Source organism: Solea senegalensis, linkage group LG21 (genome assembly GCF_019176455.1).
Source record: "Solea senegalensis isolate Sse05_10M linkage group LG21, IFAPA_SoseM_1, whole genome shotgun sequence".
Taxonomy (NCBI): Eukaryota; Metazoa; Chordata; class Actinopteri; order Pleuronectiformes; family Soleidae; genus Solea; species Solea senegalensis.
This window is the reverse complement of record NC_058040.1, coordinates 10,427,320-10,448,535: the sequence shown is the minus strand read 5'-3', so window position 1 is coordinate 10,448,535 and position 21,216 is coordinate 10,427,320. Positions and strand designations below refer to the sequence as shown.

The 21,216-nt window shown below is 40.7% G+C and overlaps 1 protein-coding gene across 6 annotated transcripts; it reads right to left on the bottom strand.

Annotated features, from left to right (window-relative positions):
• Positions 1–523: 523 nt before the first annotated feature.
• On the bottom strand, positions 524–20,399 carry LOC122758134 (nipped-B-like protein B). 6 transcript variants are annotated; one of them, XM_044012058.1, is made up of 47 exons: positions 20,144–20,399; positions 18,401–18,550; positions 17,878–18,043; positions 17,518–17,618; positions 15,886–15,994; positions 15,655–15,803; positions 15,347–15,477; positions 15,172–15,259; positions 14,556–15,047; positions 12,731–14,479; positions 12,423–12,566; positions 12,059–12,241; positions 10,761–10,832; positions 10,575–10,664; positions 10,390–10,490; positions 10,226–10,312; positions 9,903–10,134; positions 9,608–9,753; positions 9,434–9,514; positions 9,241–9,341; positions 9,027–9,147; positions 8,857–8,939; positions 8,612–8,744; positions 8,373–8,516; positions 8,176–8,262; positions 7,786–8,000; positions 7,583–7,679; positions 7,392–7,490; positions 7,047–7,193; positions 6,620–6,754; positions 6,423–6,521; positions 6,286–6,339; positions 6,080–6,185; positions 5,847–5,983; positions 5,574–5,714; positions 5,369–5,462; positions 4,984–5,138; positions 4,801–4,891; positions 4,471–4,644; positions 4,192–4,382; positions 3,999–4,106; positions 3,502–3,702; positions 3,093–3,239; positions 2,634–3,001; positions 2,370–2,544; positions 1,892–2,080; positions 524–1,561 (listed from the first exon to the last, which is right to left on the bottom strand). In XM_044012058.1, exons 2-47 carry the CDS (start codon positions 18,462–18,464, stop codon positions 1,202–1,204), a joined length of 8,337 nt encoding a protein of 2,778 aa, XP_043867993.1. In that variant the 5' UTR covers positions 18,465–18,550; positions 20,144–20,399; the 3' UTR covers positions 524–1,201. The 6 variants fall into 6 exon arrangements, with proteins under 6 accessions (XP_043867993.1, XP_043867994.1, XP_043867991.1 ...); XM_044012059.1 differs by having other exon boundaries at positions 20,269–20,351; XM_044012056.1 differs by having other exon boundaries at positions 524–1,558; positions 20,003–20,207.
• Positions 20,400–21,216: the final 817 nt, after the last annotated feature.

Here is a 21,216-nt window from a genome sequence, read left to right as displayed (position 1 = left end):
TGGCCATGGAAATATACATATATATGTATGAGCTGGTATGCGGTTTCAGTTGGGTTCAGTAACTTATTATGTCTACCTCCATTCACGTTTAATGGTGAAATAAAGGACAGCTGACCTGAAGGTCTGACGAGAAAGACCTTGATGTGTTTCAGCTCAGATTTTATTTAAAGCAAGTTTTCTTTTTATCTTAAAGGTCCATAGTATAATATTTGGTAGGGTTTACTGGCAGTTAATATATGTGCATTATCATTTTGTAATTTTTTGTCATCAAACGTCATTATCATTGGCATTTTGAAGCTGAAGTTTAGGACACAATAGGCAAATGACACTGTTTTTGATTGGCAAGGGTCACCATAGTTTCCTGGTGAGCAGAGGAGCCTTCCATTTGCGGCTTTCATATAGCGTCATTGGACAGAAAGGATACTCAGGTACATACAGTTGTTGGTGCACATGTTATCGTAGCAGAGGGTGGTTCCTGTTACCACAGACAGGATTGTTCACAAAAACAAACCCAAACACGTACCAAGGACATAAGAAATTTTTATTGCAGTATTTGTTTCACTGAAAGAGCAGGGGCTCACTTTTTTTTAATTTTTTTTTATTTGTTCTATAACATCAAAATCTACGTTAAAAAGAATATGAGTTCCCCTGCATATAGGCACAGATACTGCACTGCTGTTAACATAAATAAATCATATCCAAGATATGTACACAGTGTGGGTAAACATGTTAAAATGTTTAAAACAGGAAAAGAAAGAAGAAAGAAAGCAGTTCAAAGTTGTCTGAGCTCCGGTCAAGTGAATAAATCCATCTGGTGCTAGTTTAAACTCCAAAAACACTTTATTAAGAACATCATCAATACACTAATTTCCAACATTCACTTTGTTTTTTTTTGTTTTTTTACAGACGTATGTTCAGATATAAACATGTGTGTTTAGTTAAACTATGATACAATGGGAGTAAAAACCAAACAACCAAGTTGCTGCACAACAGCGAAGGAACTCCCACACAATGTTTTCCCAACATTTCCTTCTTGTGATTAACTTCAACAGATCTGTATTCAAACAGACCAGTGTTCCTCATAGTTGTCTTCTACCAGGTCCTTAAATCTGTAGAGGTTTCGTCTTCCTTCGGTTTGTAACATATTGGATCCGCAAAGATTGAGGTTGTGAGGGGTTTCTATCTGAGCGATTTCAGTTGATTAACTCTTAGCCCCCTCCTTAGCAGCGTATAATGCCCGTAACGTCTGTGCCACTTTGTTCGTAAGCTTTTGTCCACTTGTCAAGGGGATTTTCTTATAAATAATGTCTGACTCCTTGATAGTGTCAACCCAAGGCACCTTTTTGCGGCCGTCCCGTTTCTTTGCCACAGTCCATGGTCCAGAGTAAGTGCCAGACATCCAGTGTATACTGTAGCCACTTCTGGTCTTCTGGATGACCCTGGCAATCTGTGGTCTGTCTTTGTATTTGGGACAGCAGATGGCAATGACGTCCATGGCCTCCACAGTCTCGTTCATGTGACCTGAATCCTCTGCAGAATCCCTGCCTTTTCTTAGTTTCTGCTGGGGAGGAAAGAAGAAGAAATGTTACACGTGGTAATGAGTGAACAGAACAGGAGCTGCAGTGAAAACGTTCAGGACAAGAAGATCTGCTCTCAGCAAGGAAAGAGGAGGGACTTCAAATCAATGAAACCATTATGAGGTTTGTGTAGCTTGGAGATGAGATGTGTATGTTGTTTTAACATCTTGTACAGAACTACAGTTGATATACTGTATTTGAACCTGTGATATTAACCCAACCTCACTTATCCCTACAGCAAACATAGTCTCTGTACAAATATAGTTTGAATTTGTTAATCACTGCCCCATATTTAGGACTTTTTAAATTCTTACTACAGGTGGATCTTCATCCTCACTCTCCTCGTCATCTGACTCCAGTGGAGCAGAGTGATTGTTGTGACTGTGGTTCTGGGGTTTTGGGCCTTTCAGCAGTGAAGTGATGGCCTTGTTTCTGGCATTGGCACTTGCTTCACCCTCCTCGTCCTCTTCATCGCGATCCAAGTGCTCCATCAGTACCTTGAACTGGGACACAGATGCACCAGTTAATACCTAGTGTGGACAAGTGGAGCAAAATCTTGCACAGATTTGATTCACTAATACTCAGCTAATATTGGTTTATTTCTATAGTCAGACAGAATGAAGATATGAACTGATTTTTTATTTGCTTTACCTGAAAATGTCATGAACGACATATTTCAATCAAAAAAGGTATTGTGTTATACACTCTCTTTTTCTACCTTATATTAAGATGAATCAACGCATAAATAAAGCCATTTTAAATATTCGGAATGAGAATGAACACAGTGCTTACATCCAAATATTGTTTCACAATATTCCTCTTGATCTCATAACTGAGACCCTTGTTGGCTAGATCATTCTTCAGGTAGTCCACAGTCTGACGGGGGTTGAAGTGAACCTTGGATTTCCTATTCACTGCCTTGTCGTACACTTTCGCGGACTCCGTCGGGGAATACTTCTGGATTTTGCTGTAACACAGAGAACATGTTCAGTCCAGCTTGTGTCCTGTAAACAACAAAAAAGTCTTTGTACAAGGAGGTTTTTTGGTGTGACCTACCTGTCTGAGAAGCCGTACAGATTCTTTAGATGTTGCTTGAGCACCAGCACTAGCAGAATACCCTGCGAAGCACTGGCAAAGTCCAGCAGGGGGCCGGGGTTTTCAGGCAGACGGTCCATCACTGCATCCTCATCCTCCATATCAGAATCAAAATCTGCTGATTTTTTTCGCCTGTGAACTACCTCCTCTTCCTCCTCATCACTGCTACTAGAGCTGCTACTGCTCTGCTCTTCGTCTTCCTCGTCCTCACTATCATCTTCATCATCAGAGCTGTATTTCTTCCTCCTGTGCTGTTTTTTCTTCTTCTTTTTCTTCTTCTTTTCAATTTTCACCTTCTTTTCCTGCTTTATGGGCTCTTTCAGTAAAGACTGCAACGGCAACAAAAAATGACTCAAAAACAAAGCACATACGTATATATCATGCATTAAGTTATGCATTAAATTAAACAAAGCTTCTCACCTCCTTGAAAGACTGGAGAAGGTTGCTACCAGAGACAGAGAGTGTGATGTCTATGTGGTGCATGATGAAGAGAGGTTCCTCCTGAGTCTGATAGGGGAAGCAGGCCAAGTTGTCTGCTATGAAAAGCAGTCTGTTCACCTCGGTTTTCTGCAGAGAACAAAGTATTAAATGTTCAGTGTGCCTTTATTATGTAAGAATATTGTGCACCAGCAAAAAAAGGCAGAACCATTTACTTTCTAAATGTGCTGCTCCCTATAAAGCAAATTGAGCCAAAGCTCTGGGGGTAAGCAAAGATATGGCTGCATGTAAAACAACAGTGGTGCTGGTGAGTGAATGGATGGATGGTTGGAGATACAGAAATGTACAAATACACACATTCGGAGAATCTAAGAAAGAGAGGGGAACTTACAGAACTGTCATCAAACAGGTTGAGCAGGGAAATGAGGAAAGCTCTTCTGTGTTGTCGGTTCCCACGGACCAATGTGTAGAGATGTGAGCAGAGAGCAGAGTCGGTGTCATCGTGACGGAAACCACGGATCGTGGTGTTCTTGGGTCCATTTATGGCCTGTTGCACCTGATAAGACATCTTCAGTCCCGCAACTGCCTTCATCTGTAAATTCACAAAGAGAAAGAAACAATTTGCCATGTGTTTTTTTAAATCTTTAGCCTTTAGTTGACTGACAAAAGAGTAAGTAATCAAAACATTTTCTTCTTTTTCTTCTTTTTTACTAAAGAAGCAAAAACAAACCCACAACTGCAAAGGATCTATGTATATTGTATTTCTTAAGTTAAACAACTTAGTAAATCAGTTCATTTAAAGGTAAGTTTATGAGTTATTTTCAATAACGTTCATTTATTTAACTGATATAAAGCAAACCATCATATTTCAACCAGCAAACTACTCACATGGATGAATCCTGAATATTTCTTATCAATTTCCACCAGCTGTTGATCAGCCTTGTTCTTCATGGTTGGCTCAGGGTCTGTCCCCATGGCAATCAAGTAGGGGACACACTAAACAAAGATTGAATTTCACATCTGTGAACAGCTCATGGTGCATTGAGAACAGCATCTCCGTGTTATGAGCCTGTGAACATACCTGTACAGGGTGGATGAGGCCCTGGCTGAGAGTCAGTGTAATGACACTCAGGGCAAAGTGCCGAACGGTGGACTGCGAGTGGAAGAAGGATTCCAGCACCTGCTTCAGGTAAATCTGCATGATGGAACTGCTCATGCCTGATGAGATATCTCCCATTTCCTTCAGATCCTCCTGCTTGGCTTTGTTCTTCCCTAAATAAACATGTGCGTCAGTCGGATATCCACTGGTGGTTCTATACAATTTAAATTTCAATACATGACATGGATTTGTAAAACTCACATTCGCGATCGGCCTCCTGCATTCGAGAGTCCTCCTCCTGCAGATATGTCTGCAGGTTCTTCAACACCTGGATCTTCAGACTGACCAGAGTGCTTTCATCGGAGAGTGTACTGTTATACAGAATCTTTATGTCCTGCACAAACATGAGCTCGGGGTGCATGATAAACTGGAAGCCTTTAGAACGTTGAAAGAATAAAACACAGACATTATTACTGAGGAGGCAAATGTAAAAGACAAAGGCAAGTGAAAGATAAGCGCCGTCAACAGTAAATGACAGAATATAATACAGTGAATACATTTTATGTTAAACTGCAATGATGCACATTATACCTAGACCTATGATGGCCTTGATCTGGACCTCTTCATCTTCATGCGTGGTGAAGTACAGCAGAAGCTCCAACACTTTCTCCTTGATGATGATCTAAAATCAGACACAGGGGGATAGCACGATTCGTTCATATGAACAGGTCCTTTCATAGTTCTGCCTACAACAGTGAAGCAGCGGGTGTTTACCTTGCTAGTACCCTTGAAGTCCTCTTGGTCAAAGTCAAAGTGTCGGCAGAGAGCGCCCACAGTGAAGAGTGAGCGCAGAAGAGTGGGCTTGTTAGCAGCCAGAGTGGAGCTGCTGGGGTCTTCTTGGTGCTGTGTCTTCAGTTTTGCGAGTGCTCCTTCAAAATCACACAAATTGCAAAAGAAATACAAAAGTCATTTAAATTGAGATTAATTTAAAGGACAACAGAACACTGTTGATTGCTCATACATTTTCAGTTTGAGATTCAAAATGTTTCGAGGACGAATCACCAGGATAACAATGCAATACCCTGCACACAAGTTTTTTTTTTTTTAAATATATGAAAATTCGGGTGCTAGAAAACAAACTTTTAAGCATAGATCTTACCGTAGAAGCGATTGAAACAAGCCCAAACAAACTTGTAGTTGTGTGTGACTTTGTTCACAATAGCACCAAGACAGCTCACACAGTGTTGTACAACCTGAGAAACACAAACAAATAGCATGCAAGGAGTGTAAGCACATACTTATATCGTCACAATCACATCAATGCTTTTTATCTGTGAAAGCTGTCAGCCACAAACATAACTAACCGTCATTCCATGTTTGATGATAAGCTTCATCAGGTCTTCTTCTGTGGTGTTGAGGAATGTCTCGCTTGGCTGCTCCATAAGTGGCACGACCAGCTCTAAAATCTTGGCCACGTTGCAAATCACCATGAAGTCATTCTGAGTCTGAAATGATACAACGAAGACACATGACAGGGGCAGTGTTGAGTTAGAAAATGCAATAGCTTTGTGAATGACTGGTTAAAAAAAAAAAGAATTCTCAATACTCTCAGGCAACAAATTTGAATTTGTAGTTACATTGCACTTAGTGTTCAGGTAGGGCTGCATGTCCATGGCATGTTTGACCATTAACTCTGCTTTGATCTTGCTGAACAGATACAGAGTGGTGATGCATGCTACGAGACGACCCGAGTTGACTCCTTTGTCTTCACAGTCTGGAACAAATACAGAAAACACAAACATTTGTCACAACACAAGAATGTGTAAAAAGAAATAATGATGATGATGAAATGTTAACTTTGAAAACTGACCTTCAAGAGACTCATATTTCAGTATGTGCTCCACAAGATTGTCCACCAACTGCGTACAAGCCTTCTTGGCAGGTTTGTATGACGCATTCTCTTCTGACTTCAGGAGCTAAACAGACGTCAAACAGAGGTAAGAAAAAAGCACTAAACAACTACGATGAAGGCCGACAACCTGCTGCTGAAATCTGACGCCAGGTCCAACAACTCACATTTTGGAGAAGCTGCTCAAACCAGTCATAGCCAGAATCTTTACATGCCGACACCTAAAATCAAAACATTGCGTATATCAGATTATGGTAAAGTGACACACCAACATTTCTCTTCACGGAAAGACTTTAGTACGCACCACATCTGTGATGTTCAGGATCTTTTTGGTCATGACGTCTTTGTTGTAGTTGGGCGTAGGGGTGAACCAGAGTTTCTGGAAAGTCTCATTCACCAATTTCTGCACGGACAATATTAGAGAATATAGTATATATATTATATTTTACTTTTTTTTTTTTTTAAATCTGTCAAGCTTTTTCAATAAAAATAAATGCAAACCTTGATCCCCTCCTCATCATTGACTCTTCTGATCATCTTTACACACATCTCTGTGACCTTGTGGAAGTCTGGCTGCTCCAGGCAGATGTCCCTTAGGATCTTGATGACCCTCTTCCTTACACTGATGCCTGTGTCCTGTGTTAAGACAAAGTGGAAATAGGAACACCTCAATATAACCTTAAAGTAAGGTACCTCTTATGTTCATAATTAGATTCACACTGAATAATTGTAAATTTAATAGGATATTTTCTGTGGATATATGAGCTATAAAAAGCAGTGGAAAAAAAAAGACTTATGAGTAATGTAAATAAAGTAAATAGAGTAATGTCTGTGCATACTCTCTTGTGGGGAACCACAAGAGATCACATGGAGTGAATTTCGTTTGACAAATTTAATTTTATCACCAGGTAATAATGATGTGTTTTACCAGTATCCTTTCGATGAGCATGTCATAGTACTGCTCAATGAGTTCAGGTCGACTGAGTACAAAACGACCAAGGAGCTCCACAGCAGCCTCTCGCACACTGGTGGAGTTGTCCATAAGGCGACAATGAACACCACGCTGCATATCCAACTGAAAAAAGAAAAGCATAAGCAGATACAGATGATGGCTGAAATATTTGATATAAAATTACACCAATGCTAACAAAATGCTCTATAACAAAGTCGGCTGCTGATATTACATTAGAAAAAAAATATTGTTCTCTTAAGTGCTACCGCTATTAATCAAGTAGTTTAAGAGTTGTGCAGCAGTCAATGTGGGACAACTTACCCGTGCCAGGATACTTGGATCCACAGCCACTACTTCTGACAAACACTTCATGGCTTTGGTTCTGACAGCAATAGCACTCTCACCCAGGACTCTTAGAATCTATACATAATACAAAACACACCACAGTTAAAGACGGACAACACCACAAAACATATTACTTACACATACTTGCATGTTAAGTTAACTCTTACCTGTGATAAATAAATATCAAAGCTCTGGGCAAACGGCCTCATAGAGGCCAGATATCTGACGATCAGACAGGAGTCCTCATAGTCGACTGAGTTCATCCTGAAAGGAAAATCAAGAGCACAGTGTATTGCCATAATGGGTGAATAAACAGCATATGAACAGCATGGAAAATTAGTGTAGAGATTCAAAGCAAAGAAGTATTTACCTCAGAGAACTGGAATGTGATGATGAGGTCTTTATGATCTTGAAAAGGAATTTCTTTCGTGCCTCGGCTCTATGTATTATCTCCTCGGTTGAGTCAATCTCCTTGGAATGAATGTGCCCTCTAGAGTCCTCATTGTCACTTTGAGACTTTATTGCTTTCTCTGCTTCACTTGTTGCATCCCTGAACCATTGGGCGATGTAAAACTTTCTAACAAACTGTTTCAAAACAAATGTACAAAGAAATGCTTATTATTTTTGCCTTTTCACCAAATCTCACTACATTTAACAACCTGAAATATCCATGTACCAAACTGTTAAAGAGCTGAATGTAACATATACAATGTCTATAATGAGCATAGAAATTTTTATTTGTGTGAAAATTAACACTCACCACTAGAGATTGGTCCATTTCACTGCTCTCATCCAGATAATCTAGCAAATTCTTCTGCAGTTGCTGGATTTCATCATTGCCTGGACTCTGAAAAGATCAGTAAAAAATATTCTCAGAAGCAGTTCACCCGCACTGTCAATTTACTGGAAACAATTCAATGTTTGAAAATACAGGAGGGGGGGTTTTCTCTCGCCCACCTCTCTGAGGATGCGGTCAATAGCCTTTTGGTCCATTTTGCTGTTGACAGCATCTTTGCGCAGGCGAGAGGCAACAGTGCCAAGGTAGTCCAGAGATGCCACCCTGAGCGCCATTTCTGTCTGCTTGTTGCTGAACTGATGCACCTGGTGCACAGGAGGTAAAGGGAAACATGTCACAACAAAAACATCACCACACCAGCAGTTGTTTCAACTGGACACATGTGAGTGATGCTACTCACCAACAGGCGACCCAGCAAACTGAGCAGCAGTTCAGCTGCAGGCCACTCAGGCCTATTGACTGCAGACAGGAGATCATGAACAAAGTTCTCAAACAGAGGCCTGTAGTCCTCCTCTCCCTGCTTACTGCCACACCTGCACACAGGGAAAAACATTATTCAGCATTAAGCCAGTTGTTATTGAAGCCTATTCTACAGCCCGGTGTGTATGGATAAAGCTAACATGTTGAAAAGGAATGAAGACTCACTTTTTGAGAAACACCGATAGAAAGTTCTGAGCTGTCCTCATGGCAGTTTCATAAGAGTTTGTGATGAAGACATCTTTATCCACCTATTCACACAATTTGTAAAACAATTTATGAATCAAAACAAGTTTCATGAGGTTTGTTACACATCTAAATTCATTGTCCGCCTCTACCTTCTTCTTCGATTCATCCGCTTCTTCTCTCTCATAGGGAAGGCGGACCACACACTGGATGAGCTGAAGAACCAGAGCTGTGACCATCTGGATATACACATTCTCTCCATCACTGTTTATTCTGAGGAAGAAAGACACATTTGTATATTGTAGGTTTACTAAGCAACACAGAGGTTGTTTTTATTTGTAGTTATTTCCTCTAGATGTAGTTTACCTGAAGTTCCTGAGGCTGCGTTTACCAGTGGGCAGTCTAGCAAGGGAGGTGAAGATCTCTTCAAGAATGAGCTGTCTGTGCTTCTCATAACGAGAGAAGACCTGAGGGAGAGCAAAATTAACATCAGCTTAAGTCTCAACAGCAGAACGACCTGCTAGAACGACACGAACTTATCATGTCATGCCATACTTACTGCTGTCACGAGTGTGATGGCACACAACTGCAGTTCACTGACATTCTCCACAAAAAACGGTGTAATACCCAGGGTGGACACCTGAAAGTCCGGCACAGAAACAATCAGGTTATGTTGAAGCTCAACAGAGTCATCGAGAATGTTAATGTCGCTCGACTACATTCAGAGTCTCACCTGGAGAATTGTGGTGTCAGTTTGCAGCTGAATCTCAAGGAGCTCTGAGATGCTGCTGACGATATCACACACTTTGTTGTAGAGCGTGACCACCACCTTCTGTTTGTGGCTGGAACCTTTTACTTTCTTGGACTTATGCGCACCACCTTTATGTGAGGAAGAATTAGGGTGTGCGATGTCAGTCATTACAATAATTCTCTTCATAACTGAATATGTAACAACTGGAGTTCCTACATTTTTGTCTCTTTCAAATTTAGTTAAGCAGTTTACAAGAGGCAAAGAAAACAACACTGACCTCCATGGCGGTCCGTTCTGTAGGCCTGGTCATACTGAGGGTATAAAGAGTTTTGGAGATGGAACTTGGTGTACTGCAGCACCCTCTCAATCACATCCTCAATGTACACGGCCTTGGGCATGTGTGGCGATGTCATAATGTTGAGTGCAGTTAGACAGGCATCAGCAGACTTGGTCACTCGCTCCATGATCAGGTCACGCCACAACCGTTCCTCATCCATGGAATCATTACCCTGCAGATATGTTATAGAAAAACAAACTCTAAATTGCAGCAGAATTAGATAAGATTATTATTCCTTGACTTGAAAAAAAACAATAACTCACGTGATTCAATAGTGTAGAAAGTTTGACGCTGTCCTGAATGTTTTTCTCGAGGGTATTCAGAATTTTCACCAGTTTACTGGAGGAAAACTGTGGATCAAACAGATGATGATGATTACTCTTGCAACAGTGACACATGGCCATGTGCACAAATCTACTTCTCTTACCTTGTTAAAGATTCCCATCGCTTTAATCTTCGAAGAATCACTGCCTAGCTCACTTAACTGGTGCTTTCCAAGCAAGAGCTCTTCGGGTATCTCATCATCATCTGTGTGAGGGTGCAAAGTTATAATGTTGACATTTTTTTAACTCACTACCCAAGCAAATGTCAAGAACTATGGAAACTGTTTACCTATGGCAGCCAGGTCAACATCGTCAAGGATTTCAAGAATGTTATCCACACTGGCCGCAAATCTCTTAAAGGTGGAGGAGTCCATCTTTTCTATTAAATGAAAACAATTTGATGCATTAACATATGTTTTAATAAACCCATTTGATTTTTACAAAAACTTGCAATTGTAAAGTGGTGAAATTATACCTTCTAGTGTCATCTTGGGATCACAATCGTTTCTGTTCTTCTGTTTCTCCTTTTTCTTCAATTTTCTGGCAACTGAACAAAAAGAAACCACCACAACAACAACATTAGTCAAGACCCTGACAGCACAAACAAACGTGTGAGCACAAAATCATTTAATGGATTAAGATTTTGGGGCGACGATCCAACCATCAAGAGAAATAGTCTGAGCTAATCTGAATGACACTCAAGCATCAAGCATTGAAATGTCTGACACTATTGGTTGATTACTCTCTATGAGATAAAAAATAAATTTGCCTACACAGTGACCATACACACACACTAGGGTGACCACCTCCAGTCAGACAAAATGTGCGACAAGTAGCATTGTAAAGTGGGACAATGTGGGACAGGCGAAATAACTTTAAACTTAAGATATATTGTCTCACTAATTTACCAAGAAAAATTTTTTAAACCCACCGACCAAAAGATTAAGACACTACCTGACCCAAAATATAACTCAAAGTTTTTACAGCTTAAGGCATAGGCCTAGGCCTATAAAAGACAAAACACTAATTTTGCAACATCTCGTCTTTATTGGGACTATCAAATTAGCCAACTGTCCAAAGGACCAGGCATTAAAAGAGCAACTAAAAGAATGCTCTCAGTGAATCAAATTCACCTTAAAATATAAGACACAAAAATATATTAGGCCTAGAACGAAAAACAATTGCACTGATTTGCATGTTTCTTGATGATGTGCTTTTTTTCTGTGGGACTCACATGCACCATGTCGCTTCACATCGTATTCTCCACCATACCCCACAGAAAAACTGCTTTTGCATAAAATGCAAAAAGCTCTCTCTGCTTCGCCATCTGCAGATCTTAACCAAGAGTATGTTGCGGTCCATTCGCTATTAAAAGTGCATCTTCTCTTTTTCGTCGCCACACTGGCCATGGCTGCTTAACCTGACCGAACAGCGCGCTCTCCAATTTGAGATTGTTGACAATGTTGAGGAGGCGTTCGTGCACCAGTCAACAGTTTGACTGACGCACGACTCAGCCTATCGACTACCGCTTTTATTGCTCTTCTCTGAACTATTGGACATAAGTTAACAGTATGCCTAATGGACGTATCCGTGTATTTTTTTTCAATTAGGCAGGGTCGGATGAAAAAGTGGGACAGATGCTCAATTTGCGTGAGGCGGGACAAAGGGTAAAATTGCTGTACAGTACAAAGTAAAGCGGGACAGGTGGTCACCCTAACACACAGGGTATGTTCATTCTTGCGTTTATGCAGAAAAAAAAAAAAAACAATTTACCATCACTTAGGTTTGGTGGTGGAGAGCCTTCATCAGATTCACTGGGGCTCCAGTCATGATGGCGTCCACTGGATCCCCGGCGAGCATTTTGAGAACCTCTGCTTCGGCGGTGTTCTCCAGAGCCTTTTCTCTCTTCGTTCTTCCATGATTTGTCATTGTCCTTCTTGGACCTTTTCCTTGCAGCTGGAACAATAACAGAATAGGATGGGTTCACGAAGAATTGCAGAATTTGATAAAATGTAATACAAAAATACAAAGAATATGTCAATATAATATGGCTTATGGCAAGGTGTAACATTTTTCTGTCTCTTGCATTTATAAAAAGATATGTACAGACTTTTTTTTTTTTTAATGTAATACTTACACTTGTGGTCAGAGTCGTCAGAGTCGTCGTCATCATCATCATCATCATCATCGTCGTCACTATCAATCGAGTCCTTCTCGGTGTACTTGGATTTCTTTTTGATCATACTGTGCCTTCGCTTGTTTGTTCTCTCATATGATGTCTCTGTAAGAGGTGAGAAGACAGCTTTCAGCACAAAAACAATGCATGATTCAAGAGGAGGCGATAAAAACAGCAGTCTAAAGTAAATTACTATCCACACATTTAATTAAGTTGTGTATATCTGCCCCCTATAATTTTGTGTGTGTTTAATTAACAAAATACTTCACCTTTCCCTGATTTATCAAAGGAAGTCCAGTTTCCAGATCTGGGGCCGTGTGCATTCTTGCTCTCCTTCATGATCCGTTTAACCTCATCAACACTGAGTTTCTGAAGCACAACAACAGGCTTAGGTCCTTTGCTTAAGTTATCTACCAAAGAAACGCGCTCCAGTCTGACCAGGGGTTCACTCCAGCCCTGTATCAACTTGCTTGGAAGAAGTGAATCCTTGTCTTTCCCATCTCGTTTCAATTTAGGAATCACAAAGTTCTTCAGACTCCCTGTCTTGCCACCAAGAAGGTATGAGGGGAACTCGCAGGGTTTTGTCTCATTAGACTGCTGTTTGTTTCCAGCTCGGCATTGAATGCTACCATCCCCACTTTTCTTTTCTTTTTTATTTTGGGGGCTCTGTAGGGTGGAACTGTCTGTCTTCTGGTTCCCATCTTGCTTAACTCTGGGGCTGTCAGATTTAGTTTGATGATCAGGAGACGGTTGATGGTAGTTTTCTGCTGACAGTGTTTTATGTTTCCTTTCCTTGTCTCTGTCTCTAATTCTATCCCGATCCTTAGGTTTATCCTTACCTCTGTCTTTGTCTCTATCTCCGTCTTTATTTCTGTCTCTATCTATGTCTCTGTCCTTTTGCTTTTCTCTATCTCTCTCCTTGTCTTTATCTCTTTTTCTGTCTCTATCCTTGTTTTTGTCCCTTTCCTTTGCTCTATCTTTGTCTTTTTCCTTTGTTCTATCTTTGTCCTTTTCCTTTGCCCTATCGCTGTCTTTGTCATTTTCCTTTACTTTATCTCTGTCTTTGTCATTTTCCTTTGCTCTGTCTCTGTCTTTGTCATTTTCCTTTACTCTGTCTCTGTCTTTGTCATTTTCCTTGGCTCTATCTCTGTCTTTGTCATTTTCCTTGGCTCTATCTCTGTCTTTGTCATTTTCCTTTGCTCTATCTCTGTCTTTGTCAGTTTCCTTTGCTCTATCTCTGTCTTTGTCCCTGTTTTTTTCCTTTTCTCTACCTCTGTCTTTGTCTCTGATCTTCTCCTTTTCTTTAACTTTATCTTTGTCTCTGTCCTTTTCCTTTTCTCTACCTCTGTCTTTGTCTCTGTCCTTCTCCCTTTCTTTATCTTTGTTTTTATCCCTTTCTTTTTCTCTGACTTTATCTTCTCCATGTCTGGAGTTACGCTCTATCTTGCCAACTGTTTTTGGAGTCTCAGGTTGGTTGACGTGCGACTGGTGACCATTGTGGTTGTTTTCCTCTTTGTTGTGTGAGTCTGAATGCCGGTCGTGTTTTTGCCGTGAAGCATCTGACCATCTTTCATCCAAGTGCCCATTGCCACTGTCCACCTGGCTGTCACGCCTGAGTCTGGAATCCCGCTGATTTTCTTGCTTCCGTTTAGGTGTTTCTGGTTGCTTATCTGAGCCAGACTTTCTAGGACAGTCGGCATGCTGCTTGTTGATCCTAGGTTTGTTTTCACCTATTTCATCTACTTTTGCATCAGCCTTTGCATTTAGGCGCAGCAGTTGGTCCTCACACAACTTCCGTGCTTCCAGTACCACTACAGGTTGTCCTATCAATCTTCCAGCTTGCTGCAGGTCAATACTGACCATCAAAGCAGGCCGACTGGTACAGTTACTTGCAGGACTTGTCTTCTTGGGTGTCACCTTGCTGCCAACAATGCTACCTTGTACAGCAGGCCCATCACTTGCCTCAGCTCCTGATTCCTGAGGATACGAGTCTTGCTTGCGTTTCTTCAGTGGCTTGTCTGTAACCAAGAACACTGCAGTTTAGACAAACTTAAACAAAAAACTGAGTGAAGGAAATAAAATTCAGTAATTCACCTTTATCCTGGACTTCTTTAGACCATCGTTCTCTCTCACTGGCTGACTCGCATTCTATTCTTTCAATCTCTGCAAGTGTGTCCATCTCAACATCCTCGTACACAGGCCCACCGACGACTCCAATATCCTTGGCATTTGGTCGAACAGGAACCTGCTGACAGTTAACCTGCTCCTCAGCAACAAACTTGTGTGTCAAGTCCTGGCTATCCCGTGACAATCCCTGATTATTATTCATCAAATCAGTTTCCTGGTCTGTGTCAGATTGATCTAAATCTGGAATCTTCACTCGAGTCAATTTTAAAGTTAGCCTGGCAGAGTCTTTTGATGGAGAACCCACAATGTCGTACAAAGCATTTTTCTCCGCCTGCTCGTTCTCCTCTTTATTCCTTTGTCTCTGCTTCTTTTTGCGGTCGGCAGAGGTGAGGAGCAGGTCAGCTGCTGCACCCGGGGAAACATCAGGTGATTGCCTAATAAGAGGAATCCTGGATCCTGCTGAAAAACAATTAAATTCAAGGGAACGTGAGCACTAGAGTCTGGGCAAGTTATGACTTGTACAATAGTCTATTATTTCTGATTCTATAAAATTAAGAATAAACATGTTGCTAAGGCAGCATACGTTTCGCAGCCTCTTCGCTCCCAGCAGGTGAACACACAGAGTGCGGTGATTTAACTGAAATCGCAGCAGCCCTCACAGAGGGGTCATTCTGTTGGGACGCAAGAAAGATATAATTTACCGATCTGTTGATGCTCTGTTGATGCGCACTTCACAATATCTTGGTTCTCTGCATTACCTCATTTCCAAATCTGTGTGCCATGTTCATGTATTCTTCACTTGACCCTAGTCTTGCAGTATGATTCGATGAATTTCTAGATAGCTGTCCAACGACCTTGGTGTCATGGCTATTCCTTACACCTCCAGGAACTAAAACAAAAAGTTACCGTTAAAATATTAGTATATAACAAATCCTGATGTTAAAGGATTAGTTATGTAGTTTGGCTGTGTCCACCTGTGCAAGTGGCATCTATAAAAAAATTATAATTATTATAATCAAAGACATAAAGGCACCACACATGTCTCCTAACTTCTCACTGCACTTACCTTGCTGTGTCTGTTGGTGCTGGGAATAACTGGGAGGATTGTACTGCATGTAGTCTGCAGGACTCTGAGGAGTATATGGACTAGGTATGGGGCTGTTCTGCTGAGGTCCAAAGCGGGTAGCTGACCCAGACTGTTGGGATGTAAAACATCTGTAAAAAAATGAAATTAAAAGTAAAAGTTCAGATGGTTTCCGCTTTTATATCATCTGACAGTTTATTGTCACCAACTTACCCAGAGGGGCTTTCAGGGACAGTGGTCTGTTGATAATTTGAGGCTGGACTCCCATGCATTTGATTTTGGGATATCTTATACTGTTGTACCATTGGCTGCTGCATTACACCTAAACAATAGACATAAAGAAAATCTATGATCAATGTTATGCAAACATGGATTTTTAATATATACATTTTCACAGCACCAAATATCCCCTGTGTTTCTAGGTAACAGAAACTCCAGTTTCCATACAACATTCACATTTCAATAGTTAAACCATCTACTTGACATTTAATGTGAGTTAACATCATAGTAGATGTGATTTTAAGCCAGTGCCTGGTTATCATTAGTAATACCTGGTACAAGGTTATATTGATGTGTTACCGACTTCATACTGGAGCTTCTCCTATTGTATTTTCCTGATTCTACACTAAAACAAATTAACCAAATTAACCACTAAAGGAACCAACAAAATGCCAATATTTAGCTAGATCAATATCAGTGTCAAAAAACAGCATTAACAGCTTTACATTACCCAATACCCAATTATGTATACATAATGAAATGATAAATGTAAACTTGAGTGATTGATAATGGCACTGAAATGTGTCTATTAGATTAATTTAAATGTAATTTCTGAAATTAAAATGATCTTGTACACTTGTAAATGAATCGAAACCATATCAGTATCAAAACAAGAGAGTAATGAAACAGGTTATAGCTGCATGAATGATGGTTATGTAATTGTCCAGTAACAGGTCCACATAGAGCACATCTTTGTAATAGGATTTCACAGGATCAGAAACATTAAGTTCTTACAACTGGCTAAAACTGCACAAATAGGAATGAAAGAAACAGGTTTGGGTTGCTTATCCACCAGGCTCATGTATCACAATCACATGCTATCTTATGTCTATCTCTGGCTCTGCAGCATGCAGTGTGAGTTAAGCTTTTCTTATATTTTTCTAATTGAAACATATGATTCAGCAACTCAGTCGGAAAACAGCAAATCAAATTTCAGCTGGTCATGTTATTAGAAAATGATAGAATGAACCTATTACTGAATAATTCACAGACCAAGCTATGAATAACTTTTCTTTGCATGCATGTGCATGATTGACTAAATACACCAATATAATAATTTATAGAAATTAGTTATTCCAATTATGTATCATTTTGGTGAAGTTTGAGAATATAAGAAACTGTAATAAGCCAAATAGTTGACAAAACAGCACATGAAGTTGCTGAATTTTCCTTTCACACCTGAATTTTCCTTTCACATCTTTCAAACCAAAAAAAACTTCCTTTGACTTCTCACAGCAAACACAAGTGGTACTAGAAACATTTATCAGTGATAGTTCCAGTGAATATATCAAAGCAACATAGCAGTAGTAACAGAATACAACACACTGAAAAGGCAGAGAGTTTAACTCTGTGTTCTTCCAATTGCATAGCTCTGTCTCCCAGCCTGGGAACCACTGAAGTAGTGAAACTACCACACAAATAATGCATCTGACCCAAGAAATGCTCAAATGAATAATTAGTACACCCAGGCAGAGAGCATGCTCTGAGTTTAACTGCAGATTCAACAGCAATGACTCAGTTCCTCCTCCTCAGCCCACCCCAAACATTATACTGGATTGTGCATACTTTTGTCCCTGAAGATTTTAGGGTTCCTGGAGAGCAGAGTTTGGAGGAGTATTGGCAGGTCACCCTCTGGCTCATCATTACCCAAGTTGTCCTTCAACTCTCTGGAAAGAAACAAAAGAACAGTCCACTGTCAAATTTCCTGCATTTTCCTCAATGCAGGTTTGATTTTTCAGTGCTAATGTCACTAACACTTTCAGGGCAGAAACAGCTTTGATTCTCTGACAACCCAGAGCAAGAGCTGACCTACAGTATCTGGTAAAACTTTGACTGTGATTCAACACTGAAATAAATGCATTGTGATAAACACTGACAGTGTAACCATGATTCTCAAGGTGTTTCAAAGCAGTGAGTGGTACTTACATGTGTTCAGTTGAGACCTGGTTAAGGCTATGTGCCAGCTGATTCACCAGATTATCATCCTGACACACAAGGAGGCTGCTGACCTCTTCAGAGATCCTTCCATTGTAGAGCAGACTCTTAGCAGTGGTAGCAGGGAGTGGAGAAGGCAATGGTAACTGATTCAACACTAAAAGGATAATTGAAAGACAAGTTAGGTTGGGGGTAAATAAAAAGAAGCAGAAAAGCAAAGTCTTCATAATTCTTGTGATAAAAAAATGCGGTATTACGGAGACAATAGAGTCTGTCACCGAAATATTTTAAATATATGGTAACATCGGAGTTAAGAAAGGCCCATCACATTTACAGTGTGTAATTAACTGATATCAAAACATCCTTGTCAGATTTAGTTGGATTTAAGGATGGAAAAATAATTCAATAACAATATGTATCGCAATATAATTGCACATTCAGTCATCCTAACATTTTAGTTTGCATGTTGGTGTTAATGTTGTATACAGAGGATTACAAATGATGTTGTACTTACAGTCTGTCAGGCTAGCAATTCCAGCAAGAGTAGTGATGGGGACATGAGGCATATCACCATTCATGCTGAAGATGAGGTCACAAGGTCGTGTCAATGCACAGGGTACTCAATATCACCAATCTCTTCTTATTCCTCACATCTCCAAAAATGCTGCAGACAGAAAAATGTCAACAGACTATTTTAAAGCATGTTAAATTTCAACAAGGTAGGATGCCGTTACACACAATGCTGAACCCATGGATCAAGGAATACTAATATTCAAGGATGTAAGTGTATGTTGCATGTAACTTGAGTGTGCCCCTTCTGGGATGGGGGAATTAAAACTGTGTCAGCTCATGAGTGTGCATTAATATGGTGCCAACAAAACTGTACTCTGATGTAGATGGATTATGGCCTAAGGGCAAGCCTGAGCATGTCTTTACTTACAAGCTATTGATCTGTTGCAGCTTCTGGTGCCAAAACAGACGGTTCTGGTGTCTAAGCCATCTCCTTTCCTGAGCATTTACCCTATAAATACACACCTTCTCTGGGTGCGAAAAGTGTGCACCATATTACCTCTGCCAAGGAGGTTACGTTTTTTAGCCCGTGGTTGTCTATGTCTGTTCATCTGTGAGCCGCACAACTCAAAAAGTAAAGAACAGATTTAGGTTAAGTTTTCTGGGGATGTAGAATAAGGCCCAATGAAAAAAATTATAGATTGTGGTAGCGATCTGGAAATGTATCACCACTTCATTGTATTGACACTGAGATACACTGAGGCAGATGTTTGGGCTCTCTGGGTGCTGTCTATCTTTAAGTTTGTGTGCAGCATAACTCAAAAATTAACTTTCAGTTTAAAAAAGTAAGCAACCTTTTGCACTCTCTGAGTGCTTGATCTAGATTTAAACGGTGATATTTCACATCCAACCTGTCAACAGTACAGATGCAGCTATTGATGAAGGTGCAGTACTTGAAAGCCTCGCATTTTAAGCAATAACGGCAGTTACATGCATATGAGTGTGCAGAAAATTATTCTATTAAAAATCCTTACAGATACCGTGTGTTGCGCCTTGTAAACAATTCAAGTGGTAACAACTCCGTAATAACAATTGAATTTTAAAAAGTTATTGTTTGTGTGTCTCAGCATCTTTTATCTCTTCACATTGGCTTACCTGGGTTTTATTTTTCTCTCCAGCTGCTAACACATACTGAACTAAAACAAAAGACCATGTATACAACCGTATGAACTAGTTATATCTCAAATGACTTCTTTTGTTCCGGTGCCAATTAAGTTTAACGTGCCTGCCTAAACCATAACAACGACGTTAACACATCCTGACACCATTAGTTCCTGCATTCTCGTTTAGTTGTTGTTATAATGACGTAGTACACACAGGAAAGTGGTATAACGACGTTTGTGAAAGTGACTAAAACCAACTCGGTGTTGTTAGCCGGCTAGCAACAACTGGATATGCAGCTAGCATATGCTAAGTGGCTAGGTTATATGTGTAACTTGCCTGAGCTAGCATCACCGGGAGTGCATCAAACCCATTTAGCCGAGAGCTGCCGACTCTGTGACGCTCTTTGTAAACGTACACGTCGCGTACGGGTTTAGATATTCACCTTCCACTTGCTGTGGCCTTCCCCGTCGCATCTCTGGCTCACTAAGTGGACCTCGGACTTGCCTAAGGAAGCGTAACCCCGACCCGACGCCAGGGAGGCAGGGTACAAAGCAAAGAAGACCCCATCACAAATAAGAATTACCCCCCTGTCTGATCCCGGTGACGGCTCCCAGCGGTGGCCTGGTGCGTCTGACTGAGCGGAGACACACGCGAAGGTGAATAATCTGTCTGAGGAGAGGTCGTTATTGTTGAATCTGGCTTATTTACCTCGGATGTGATGAGAAAGAGAAGTGGTTCTGGTGGAGGAGGAGGAGGAGAAGGAGAAGAAGGAGGAGAAGGAGGGGGGGAGGAGCAGCAGGATGGCAGCTGGAGCTGGAGAAGAGCCTCTAGCTCCCTCTCCGTCCTACAGTTCAAACAGCTTCTCTGAGCAGCCAAACACAGCGTCAGTCATCCCTGTGGGCAGGGCCGAACCTAGCCATTCTATTGCCCTTGGCAAGATTTGGATTTGGTGCCCCGACCCCCACTACTCTCCAAAAGAATTACCACCATACACATAAATAAAAAATTTAAGTAGTCCTCCAGTATACCAGTGAAGATAATCATGAAGTAAGAATATATTGAGTAACTACTAGGGCATTAACGGAGGGGTTAGAGGTTCTGACAGCTGGCAGTGGGCAAGTCCGGTTGGGGAGGAGCACAGGACGTAGCCCAGACTAGAGCCGGGTGGGAGAGATCTTAATCACTTTCTGTTGTGCAATTAAAATTACCTGAAAATTCAAGGTATTACAGTATGTTTTGTTTTATTTAAATGTCTTCAAGAGGGCATGTGGATTCTTTCTTTTTTTTGAAAGTGCACTTTACTATACATATTGACTGTAGAGAAGTTTAATAAAAGTTTCTCATTGTTGTACAGCTGCGTTCCTCCGCTTTGTCAATGTGATGACGTCATCAAGTATCCAATCGACACAACCAGTGTGATTGACAGCTCGTTATCGTCCAACAGGTGCCTGGTTGCAGGTGATATCTGACTCAGTGACAGTCAAATCACAAATGTCAAGACTTTAAAATGGGAGTTAGAAAAAAATGCTACATCCATTTTGATACTCCAACATATCTCTCCTCCTTTTTCCAAGCATGTCCGGAAACTGCGGTGTCCTTCACATATTTCACATACTCAAAAAGATGTAAGCACACTTTCACAACTCTCTCCTATTT

What these genes read in the sequence shown, in the direction of transcription:
- LOC122758134 (XM_044012058.1), bottom strand. Translation starts at nt 18,464, where the DNA reads ATGAATGGTGATATGCCTCATGTCCCCATCACTACTCTTGCTGGAATT. An exon ending in CTGACACCACAATTCTCCAG is followed by an intron (nt 9,515 to 9,607) that starts GTGAGACTCTGA and finishes CCGGACTTTCAG; the next exon opens with GTGTCCACCCTGGGTATTAC. An exon ending in TTGATATTTATTTATCACAG is followed by an intron (nt 7,491 to 7,582) that starts GTAAGAGTTAAC and finishes TATTATGTATAG; the next exon opens with ATTCTAAGAGTCCTGGGTGA.